The sequence below is a fragment of the Sebastes umbrosus genome, chromosome 15 (assembly GCF_015220745.1).
Source record: "Sebastes umbrosus isolate fSebUmb1 chromosome 15, fSebUmb1.pri, whole genome shotgun sequence".
NCBI classification, from domain to species: Eukaryota; Metazoa; Chordata; class Actinopteri; order Perciformes; family Sebastidae; genus Sebastes; species Sebastes umbrosus.
Window position 1 is genome coordinate 514559 of NC_051283.1, and position 11668 is coordinate 526226.

The 11668-nt window shown below is 45.3% G+C and overlaps 1 protein-coding gene across 2 annotated transcripts in view; it reads left to right on the forward strand.

Annotated features, from left to right (window-relative positions):
* Positions 1-11238, forward strand: part of grin2da (glutamate receptor, ionotropic, N-methyl D-aspartate 2D, a) — a 301745-nt gene extending 290507 nt beyond the window's left edge. For both annotated transcript variants that reach the window (XM_037794079.1, XM_037794080.1), the window contains exon 19: positions 3523-11238. In XM_037794079.1, the coding sequence (XP_037650007.1) occupies positions 3523-6696 (3174 nt within the window). In that variant the 3' untranslated portion in view covers positions 6697-11238. The remainder of the gene's footprint in view (positions 1-3522) is intronic.
* Positions 11239-11668: the final 430 nt, after the last annotated feature.

Consider the following 11668-nt stretch of genomic DNA (forward strand, 5'->3'; position numbering starts at 1 on the left):
ATCCAGATATTCCCTGTCGTTCCTCCCTGCAGACCCTTTGGAGTGCGATGTCACCTCTCTTCTTACATTCAGAGCACATATTTTCTCACATGAGCAAACTCTACTCTTATCAGTAGCATTCCTCATACTAAGAATAAAAACATCAATTCCATGCAAAGGGCAATCCCGGGACCAGTTAGCTTCTATCTCCCGAGCTATATGCTGTGCTTGCTTTAAAGCCTCTGCAGCTGGCCTCTGTGGCTTGCTTTAACCCAATCAGTGACTCACCCAAGTTTCAATTTCACAGTGTGCTGCGCCCCATGCTCTGGGGACGGTGATAGCACTTCTGCCACTGGGACTGCTGATTCATGTGTCCGGAAGGGCCATTATTACAGTCTCTCCATCAGATCTGTGTCCCGGTGGGGAGCAGAGATTTACACGAGGCCCCGCACATTTTGTCATTAAGATGTGACAGATATCGGTCGATGTTATGAATCATCTTCACGTATGAAGAATAATAGAGTCTTTGTGATTTACATGGCTCTCCACAGGACTGCTAATTGAGTCCCATCTATCGACAGCGAGGTGTAAATATACAAAGGTAGGGGAGAAAGAGCATGCGGGCACAGTAGAGGTAGCGTTGCTGATCTGACATGATTATATAATTGATTGATTCTGCTTGGGGTTTAAAATTTAAAAAGATGTCATGAGGAGCTAGTAATTTACACTCTCTCATCTCATGTTTTATTCATATCAAACATTGTTGGATGTTGCTGCTGAAATGGGAAAAAAAAGCCAGACTGGTTCTCACCATGTACGTTTGGAGCAGTTCATTAAAAGCAAGTGAGAGGGATCTTATTTAAACTCAAGAGGCAGCCTGGTCTCATCCCCAGGGAGTCAAATAACAAAGCTTGGGCAGTGGCCCTCCGCATCTTGATACCGACACACAAGGCAGGCTTTAGCGTCTGTATGAGACGCACCAGGCGTTCAACTAACTAACTCCAATGTAATCCCATCCGCGTCATTATTAGAGGCTGAGCAACGGGCGTAGTATTAAGAGTGAGAAGTTCACTATGAGCGGGAGGGACAAACAAACACAGGACTTTTACTCAGGGGACCGGCGTTCATGTTCCGTGACAATATGCCACTGAGTCACATGACATTACGCCTGTAGGTTACGTTACATCATAAGTGTATTTACTTTAAGCCAACCATGATGTATTTTCTAACCCTAACTAAGTGGTTTTGTTGCCTAAACCTAACCGCCACCATTTCACAATGTTAACCACGCATGAACCTTCTGCGTCAACACACTACGCAAATGGCTGCTGCTCCAAAATATGACGAGTAGGGATGAGATCACATTGCAATAACAGCACCAAGAAATGTAGAAGAGAATCCCAACTTGTCACATACCGCCGCTTTGTCACGCCCCTTGGCGTCATTTTATTTTTGGCATTACATCCACTATAGTTACCCTTGGCGTCACTTTAGGTTTAGGCAACAAAACCAAAATAGGTACACTTGGCGTTACGTTTGTACAGTAAAAACGACTCCAAATGTTGTGAACACGGGACATGAACAAACAACTGATTGAGTGAAAGTGAAACTTAACACACGGGACATGAACAGCGGCCTCTTGGATGAAAGCCTTGTGTTTGTTGGACCCATCCACCTCCCCTCCTTCTTTTTGCACTTAAAACTACGTCACCACAGTCACTCCTGGCGCACTTTCTTAGAGTGTTTACTGTTGTCGCGGATGGGTTTACAATATAGTTAATGGAACGCCCGCTGCATTTCATACCGGGGCTAAAGGGTGCCTTGTGCGGCTGTATCGAATGCAGACGGCCATGACAGAGCCTCGGTATTTGACGCCCTGTGAATGAGAACAGACACTAATTTAGGCGATTTTTCACATAAAGGGATTTCTTTCGGAAATGCATTGAAGAGAAGAGAAGAAGGCTGCAGCCCACCCTTAAGTTTTAGTAACTGGAAGAAGGTTTTTGTAAGTCAAGTTTTTTGTTGCCACGGAAATTCTAGTTTAGCTTAGTTCAAAGAAAATAAACACTTGAATCTTAGTTTGTGCACTGGGAAAAGAGAACACCAAGAAAACATGAAGCTTGTTGGGTTTTGGTAAGCAAGCTAGCAGCTGAGAGGAAAGGTGACTGTCTTAAAATTCAGCATCTGTCACCAGTTATTTGCACAACGACAAAATAGGTTCTGTTGTTTTGCTCTCCCCCATTGTTTTGAGTCCTCTTGAGAAGATGTACTCTTTAGCACACCTCCTTTGCTTTTGGAGAAAACCTATTCCTATTCCAGCTAAGTGATTTTTTGTTTGCTGAAAGCTTTGTTTGGATTGATAGTGTGAAAATTGACACCAAGAAGCTTGGTGAACTCAGTCCAAAGTTTCTCCAAAACTCTCATTAATATTTAATTGTCGGTGCTCCATGTTGTCTGCCTTTATAAGAGATGTGGTGACACAGAGAACCAGAGGTAGAGGGAAACTACCTAGAGCGATTTCCCAGCATGCTGAGAGACAGAATAAAGATAGATTGTTTTCTTCTTTTCCAACTGGAGACTGTTTTTGTGAAATGTGTAGAGCCGACAAAGTTACACAGTCGGTGGTTATGCAATGTACAGAATAAAGATAAAAGAAAGTAGGGTGGATAGAGGACAAATAAAAATACAGAAGTTGTAGCCCAGACAAATTTAAAGCCTCTCTTGATGCGGCAACCTGTCACAGGTTTAACTGGATCCCCTGCGAGGTATTATTTAACAGACTTTATTCATCACAGCATTCCAACACATTCTCATCCCAACTCAGCAAATACTGACAAACCCCTTGGTGCCTCTTTCTAACACACTGGGTAGCTCAGCACGTTAAACTATGATGCCCCACTACGGTCGCAGTAAACACATGGTTAACATTGGCAATTTAAACAAAAACATTTGCTTAGGTTCACGCAAGAAAGTTAAATTTAGGAAAAAACATCATGGTTTGGCTTAAAATTACTACGTTTGTAAAGTCAAAATGAAATTTAACGTTGTGAACACAAAGACAAACAACACTTTGTTAGTTTCACACAGGACACGAACAGCAGTTTCCTGGATGAAAGCCCTGTGTTTCCTTAAAACAATCTGACTTTGTAAACCAGGTGCATTTAAACAGTCAATTAATTTGTGGGGGAAAAGCTAACAATACAGTTGTTTTGCTCATTGTTGCTCCTTTTAGTGTTTGGGGAGTAAGAAACACAATCTATTTTAACTCTAAACTGTGGTGATTGTTAAAGTGCATCTGAAAATCTGGATATTTTTAACAAAACTGCTGGAGCAATGACACTAACAGTTTCCTGAAGATAGCTTTCATATGGTTTGTGTAGGTATCAGATCAAAACTGCTCTATAAGTTTCCTTTGCAAAGTTGGGGATGTTGGACTCTCTCTTTCTGTGCCTCTCTGTCTCACACATACACAATCAGTTCCCATTTATCATCCTTGGCAGCCTGCTGGTCTAATTACAATCTCTCTTTTATGTGTCCACCCAGGGGATGTACAGTTGCTGCCAGTTTGAGGATGAGACAGCACCAGGAAGTAGCTCTTTGCCCCAATACCACACCATGGCCACCATGCCTACAGCAGCCCAACAGCACCTTGTTACAGCCACAATAAATAACACAACTGCCATTGCCATGGTGCAGCAGCAACAGCAGCAGAAGCACCACCAACAGCAGCAGCAGGGGCCGACTTATACCACCATGCTACCCGGATCGCCACCAACTACAGGACACTCAGCAATGGCTCTGGGACCCTCAAACAGCCCCTTGCTGGAAGGCCCCATGCCCTGCTCCACCTTCTTGCCTCGCCATGACCGCAGACTTGCTGTGGTCGATCGCTGGAACAGGCCAAAGCCAGAGAAGGTCTTGAGCGGAGGAAGTGGTGGAGGAGTGGGCGTTGGGGGGATAGCAGGAGGGATCACTGAACTTCAGGCTCCGCAGTTTCAGCCGAATCTTGGACAGCACTGGAGCCTGCAAGGTGGAGTTGCAGGTGGTGCAGGGGGTGGAGGTGATACAGGGCTAGATGAATATAAGCGCTACTATGGTCCTATAGATCCAGAGGGGCTGGGAGTTAACTCTGAACAACAGGCAGGGGGCCCCCAGCAGACTCCCAAATCTAATCCTAGAGGCCCCAAAGCCTCAGGGATGCCACGGCTGCCTCTTAAAGGCCCCCAACAAGGCCCAGGGCACTTAATCGCCAAGCCACCTCCACTGATCCCATCTTCCCCACGGAGGCCTCCTTTCTGGCGACGAGGAAGCCTAGCTCAGGCAAGGAGGAAAAGCTCAGGAGGTCCCCTGTATGAGAATATACTCCCTCTGGGGAGGCGAGGAGGTGGGAGGTATGGAGCCAGCGATGGAGGTGGAAGGAGAGGGCGACGTCCTCCTCCAGCTCCTCCACTGCCTGTTCCCCTCTCCTCCCCAACACACACTCCTACCACTCCCTCTTCCCCCTGCCGTTTCTATTCCTCCTGCTCCAGTGCCTCGTCCTCTTCCTCTTCCTCTACATCGTCCTCCTCCTCTTCTTCATCCTCTGTCTCGCTGTCTCGGTCAAATTCCCCCTCCTCTTGCTCCAGTGACAGCTCCTGCAACACCTCGTTGAGTTTCCGGTATCGAGCAGGCGACCGGGAGCTTACGGTTGATGATTATGACTCAGATCTACTTACAGAGGAGTCCAGCCTCCTCCTGGGGTCACGGAGGAAGATTCGTTCGCGTCGCATGTCATCGCGCTCGCTGCCGTGCAGCCCGCCACCTCCACCAATCCCACCCCGAAAGCCACGCCTTCAGAAAGATTATGGCAGAGAGAGAACAAGCAGCCAGCTGGCCCAATTACAGGAGTGGTGGGCTTCGTGGGGAGACAGAGAGCAAGGGAGGGGATTAACAACAAGCCGGGGAGAAGGCGGAGTGGGTAGAGAGGAGAAGAGACATCATAAAGAGAGGGAGCGTGAGAGGAAGAGGAGGAAGAAGGGCAGAAAGAAGAAGAAAAGGGAGGAGAGGGAGAGAGAAAGGGAGCGAAAGCGGCGCAAAGCAAAGAAGAGGAAGAAAGAGGATAAGATAAGGAAGAGAGAGCGGAAGAGGTCAGAGCAGGAGGGAGGAGAAGGTGAAAAAAGAGAGGAACTCAAATCAGGGACACCAGATTACCCATCATACCCACCCCTGAGGCGAGAGTCTTTTCGGAAGAAGAGTGAAAGCTCAATCCGAAGCTATGGATGGAACATCCCAGGCGAAGAGGAGAGGAAGGAAAGAGAAGAGAAAGAAAGGGATGATGGGGAAGACAGCAGAGGGAAAGAAAGACAAAACAGGAGAAGGAACAGCAAGCACTATCATAGCTCTAGCAGTAAGCCTTCAACATCGGTCAAGTTCTGGCGAGGGGTAGACCCATCCTCTGACACTATTCCATCTGCCTTTCTGCCCTTGTTGCCTGTCTCCTCTAAAAGGAGGAAGAGTAAAAGTTCAGACAGGGATGCTGTAGGAATGGAAGGAGAGAGGAGGCCATTGCTGGGACGGGATGGAAGAGGTGAGATGCAGTCCAAGGAGGGATTATCCTTCCATGACTGGGAGTCCGAAGTAGAGGGTGAGGAAGGAGATTCTGAGCTGGAGAGGAGGAAAGCTGAGCGTGGAAAGAGGCGTGGAGGAAGAAGGACAATGTCAGACGAAGAGCGGGAACGTGATAAGGTTATCGGGATATATTCTGATGATGATGGTTCTTCAGGAGAGTTTGGGAAGTTTGAGAGGTATTGGGAGGACCATGAAGGCAGGGCAGTAGGAGGCATTGGCGGGGGAGGTTGGTTTTTCAGCACCTACCCCTCCAGGGATAAAGCCGGCAGCATCAACAGTAGAGATGACCTGTTCTTGGAGCGAGGAGAGAGGTGGGGGACAGCAGAAAGTGGATGGGGGTCTAGTGGAGGTGGAGGTGGAGGTGGTGGCGGTGGAGGAGATGCAGGAGAAAGAGGGTGGGGATCAGGATCACACTGGCCCCAGCCTCCGCTCACGCCACCACCTCCTCGACGATACTGGTCAGTCGACAAACTCCACATACAGGATGAGAAGAAGAGTAAACGCAAGTCAAAGGAAAAGGGAAGGGGGCGCACAGCTTGTTCCTCCTGTCAGTCCCCCCGACACCATCCGCACTCCCATTCCTCGAAATGGGCTCGTGTGACCTCGCGAAGCCAGGAAGAGCTGTACCACCAGAGTTTTGGTGGTCCCCTGAAGCCCAAACATGACTCCTCATCCTCCTCCAAACCTGATCGCTCACAGAATCCATCCAAATCTGGCAGCCAGTCAAACCTCAGTATCCAGCAGCGAACACAGAGAACAGATAGGGATCGAGATCGAGGACGGCAATCATCCCCACCTTCGAGCCTCATTCCAAACTTGCCACCCCCACTCCCTGCCCTTCCAGCTCCTCCGTCCTCATCTCACCCTATCCACGTTCCTCCCCCTAACTCTTCCTCTTCTGTATCCTCTCCCTCTGTGGTCTCATCCACCCCGGGGGCACCCCAGCCCTCCTCCATGGCTTCGGCAAGTGCCAAACTACAGTACCAGAGGTTGCGCTCTGTACCCCAGCCCCAGAGGTTTTCTCAGTCTCCTCACTTACCCCTCAAAGCCAAGAGCCTTTGCTCGCGAAGGGGCTCAGCCCATTTCTCCAGTGTGGAGAGCGAGGTCTGAAGTTCAACAAGGTATCAAAAGTCATAAGAGAGCCCTGCGAGGCTGAGGCTAAGCAGGTGATCTGGATCTGCCCGGCAGGAAACATGGCTGTGCAGCAAAGTCAGTACAGTATACGCACTGAGCCCTTTCCTAAAGTTCTGCACAAACAAACATACCAGAAAGCCAAACAAACCCTATTGGGTAGGTCAGAGGAGAACAGAAGCAATCTTGTGCTTACTGTTTCCTTCCATCCCTCTCAGTATGTGAAAGACTACAACCACAGCAACAACTGAACTGGGTTATTAACCAATACACTAAAAGCAAAATCAGACATTAAAACTGGTACAATTGAAGGAGACTCCTTTGCTATAGACAGTAAAGGGCTTTGGATGTTGAAGCAGAGCAGTAGTTTGTATTCAGAGGATTCTTAATGCTTACTGAGGGCTCAGGAACTTTGTAGTACTGTATGCCTGCTGCTCTCAGAAGGCTTTAACACAGAACAGTGTTCTTATATTTTTCCCTTAAACAAATCGCTTACCCCAACTCTCCTTAAAAAACTGTTTACACCCCCGCAGAACTGTGACACCCTCCCTGAGGCACCTTTGTTGTGTATGATAAATACCTTCTTGTTGAGAGGGAGAGGAGGGTGATAACCACCTTGTCTTCTCTATGTTATCCATGTACCCTCTCCTGTTCTCTTCTCTTTTGTTCTACCCTATCTCTTCCCCTTTTTTTCTCTCCTCTCACTCCTTATTTCCCCGTTCTTTCCTTTTTCTCTGCTTTAACTCCTTTCCAACCTTATTCAAGTGTCTGTCTCCTCATTTCCCTTGTCATCTCCTCTCCTGTCCTCCCCTCTTGGCTCCTCTCCTTGATGTGATTATTCTGTGTGTCTGTGCTTTTCTGTGTTTGTATTCTTGACAACAGGGTAAGTCAACTGTGACTGATATTCTACTGGCTTAATGAAAAGCTGAGTGCCAAACTTAAGTAGAGCTCGACATCAATCTGTACAACCTTAGCTGCTATGTTTACTTTTATCTTGCAGAGTATTCCATCATCTCCCAAATATGCGCGCATGGAAATACATACACACACAAACACACACACACACACACACACACATAAAAGTGCACATAAACACTTGTATACATTCACATGCAAGGCATCTAAACAAGTCAATTAATCTATTCTCTTTCTTGAGCAATACATTATCACCCTCTGTTCACGTTACAACTTTATACTTTGAAGCTTTTACTTTAGTTCTGTGTTGTATTTGTTGTTGTTATTGATTGTGTTCTATATATTAAGACATGTATTAAGTCTAATACAATGTAAGCACTGTGCCATACTACTCAAGCTGCACATGAAACGTTCTCTCAACTACCTAACTACGACAATGGAGGCAGTGTCTTTTCCCTCCCTGTATTTGACTGAATGTAAAGTCAGCCGCCATCAAGTGTGCTGCAACAACATTTAAGACACTTGGCATGGATGTCGTAGCATTTATGATGGTTAGCGTGTGTGACTAATTGAAGAGATAGGGAGAGTTGACTTGACATAAGCAACGGTATGCTAATCTTGAAGGGAAAGGGGTCGTTTGCATTCCGCATTTTTTGCACCCTCAAATCGATTGTTGTCAATGTAGACGTGCGGAAGGCAAGCTCAAAATTGGAACGACGCCGGCACCCAAGCGCCTATTTTTCAGTGTGCGACGGCTGCACCCTGTGATAAAAATGGCTATGTAAGGATGTAAATGTCATGTGACTAGGAACAACCAATCACAGCTGGCAAATATATTTTCTTTCCCAGTAAATATCAGCCTACAGTAAATATATGGAGGAGAAGTTAATCATTTTAGTGCAGGACTACCCAGAGCTTTACCATCTGTCCCACGGACTATTTTACGTGCTTCACCCTTTCCGTCCAAGAACGTCACAACATCCGGTTGAAAGGTCAGCCAGACTGAATGTGACAAATGGAGCAGTAAAGCTACTGTGAAGGATTTACGTTGGAATCTCATTTATCTTTGTTTTGACTTTGTTTAGTTTATTCATTGAGGCTAAACACAAAATGACGGCAACTTCATCACCATCGCCATCGCAGCACGCAGGTTTTGTTTGCTAAGTAACAGCAGGCACGATAGGAGCACAACCTCCCAAGCACCTTGGATAAAAGTGCAACATGTGAACGGCTCCTAAGTTTACAGTTGTTGATGAAGGATTAGTTCTGCAATGGGTTACAGTTTCTGTTTTTCGATTTGTTTCCTCCAATTTGTGCCAATACTAGAATACAGCAAACTAAAACTAACCAACCCAGGTGTGAGCAGGATTTGTGTAGTGGAGCTACACAGCTTTATTAGACAAGGTGAGAGATTGTTGCAGGGAAATACATATGTATAGCCTTATGCTAATTGCTCCTGCCATATGTTTTGTGTAAAGTATGAAGGCATGTGCTTTAATCAACATGTCTGGGGTTAACCTCATGCTACCAAGATGGTATAATTGGACAGGGAAGGATTTGATTGGTGCAAAATTAGATCTAGAGCAAGTGCCGCTTTGATGTCAAAGAGACTGTGTTTGTGTTGGATGCCAGGTAGCCGATGAGACGGTTTTGGAAGAAGTGCTGGATCTGAGTGATGGTGTATGAAAGACACACTAGCACCTCGTGTGTGATTTTTTTTCTCACCTTGTAAATGTGTAATCAAGAGCTATAGCTTTTTAATCCACGACCGAGCTGACACCAGCAGTTACACTCTGACGTCAAGCACTTAGGTAGAGTAGCTACGTATATCCATCAACATTAGAATTTAGCATCAGGACACCGGACATCAGTGGAGTTTTAGAGAAGAGGAAATAACCGCTGGCCCAACAGTCAACGGCCCGATGGTTTAACGGTCGGTCATAGTGCCTGAGCCATCTTTCCCATTATTGTCTGGTCAGCTCTCGTTTGCCTGGAACTGCATCTGAGCCATAATTTACTTCAGCTGAAGAAAACAAAAAGAGAACTTACGTTTTTAACATTAACTTGTTGTGTAGAGTGTCTGACTTTCTTTAAGAAAAATTCTATATATATATTTATCATATATATATATATATATATATTTGTGGCGGTGCGTAGTGTTAGATAAAATTGTTGTTTAGCATCTTAATATTTGGAGATATTGTTTCTCATTTCAAGTCCATTCCAGTAATAAAATAAATATGATGTGTTAAAAACACATATTCCCTCATATTCACTGACAACAGGGAAATTCTAGATTACTTTCTTCAACAAGGATCGACTGGATTAAGCCAAGTGTGAGGCAGTTCAGTGCTTTGTTTAGTACAATCAGCAGCTTATACAACTTTCAATGAAAGCAGGGAAAGCGTTTCTGTGCATTCACACCGCAAGCAAGTCTGTTGTACAAACAATCTCTGTGACCTCAACAAATGATCTTAATTCTGCCATTTAAAGGTTGGCTGCAGTCAAACCATTTGGGCTCATTTGTCTTGCTTTGCTTTGCTTTGTTGCTGAAACACGACAGCATCAGTGAGCTAGCATAAACAGGTAATTGTACATCAGTGCAGCTGCTAGCGGTGTGAACACAAAGCTTGGGTGTTTCCTCAGAGAAACAAGCCACCTATCTTTCCTTCTCTCCCCCTCGCCTCTTTTTCCTCATGTCTATCCATTGTGTTGTTGCGTGTCTGCGATTGTAAAGCTGGTCTGTTTTTAAAAAAAGAAGAGTATCTGTGGATATATTTATTTCATCTAAAAAAAATAGAATATCTAAATATATATGATAGTATATTTCAAGGCGCTAAGATCTATGTTATATAAGTTTGTCTACTAAATTTTTCGGTATTATCTCAATGAATATGTCTGTTTGACTGTCTCTCCTTGTCTCGAACCTCCTGCCCAGCTCCCTACCCCCCAGCGGAAACAGAGACCAGTATGTAACTGTGTTTTTGCTCACTTAAGACCAACCATTCGCCTCCATTAGCTATCTACTGTAGCTAACGCTAAGATTTCAACAAAGTGACAACGTGGAGAGGTGCGCGAGTGTCTTATGACCGTGTCACTGTAGCAGTGGTGGCGTGTGTTTGTCTACCCAGAGGGGCCTTTATTTTTGGTTTGGGCTACAGATTAACAACTAATTAAACCTTTTATGGATACAGCAGCTTTTACCACAACTCTTACTTATGTAGGGGTCACATTCTCGACCCTGTTTCGGGTTCACATCGGACCCTTGAGTTTTTACCGCAGTGTAGAGTAAGGTGACCTCTTTGAAACACAATGTAGCGAGCAGCACAGGCTTTTTTTTGCATCTCTTAGTGGCTGTATTACTATACAAAAACATGCACAGCTACCCCTGCCAACCAACCTATACAGTATATATAAGGACTTTGATATACGTACATAGTGTGTTGTATCTGCCAAGCTGCTGTGCTGTAAAAACAAAAGAAAAAAAAAGAATTATACACAACAGACACACTGTTTCTATCTTAATTTTACAAAACTGGTAAAGCTAATATGACACGTGTCAGGGACAGGGCTAAATCTGCTCGCTAGGGTGTTTTCCACTGAGGCCAAAAATGGCCAAACCAGGGCTTTCTTTTGATAATCACATCTTCAAACTTTTTGTCACTTTTATTCCTGAATGGGCAACAATGATCCTGCACACGTCATTGGGTAGAAACACTGCCTGAGATAGAAGAGCCACCCTCCTTATGATACTTACAATACATTAGTGTAAGTCAGTATGGTTGAAGGTTAATCAATTTCAACACTGAGTTTAGTAACGTATGAAGCATTTAATGGCCCTGAGCCCTGGTAAGCCCAGTTTAAGCCTGCAGTGGAAACACATCCACAGTTTCTGCCTGTACACCTCTGAACAATGTCTCAAGGCCTTGTATTAATACTGCTGTATTGACTGTACGGGACGATGTTGTGCTACACTTTATTGTCAGCACCTCACACACACACACACAGACCCATACACGAACACACACATACACAC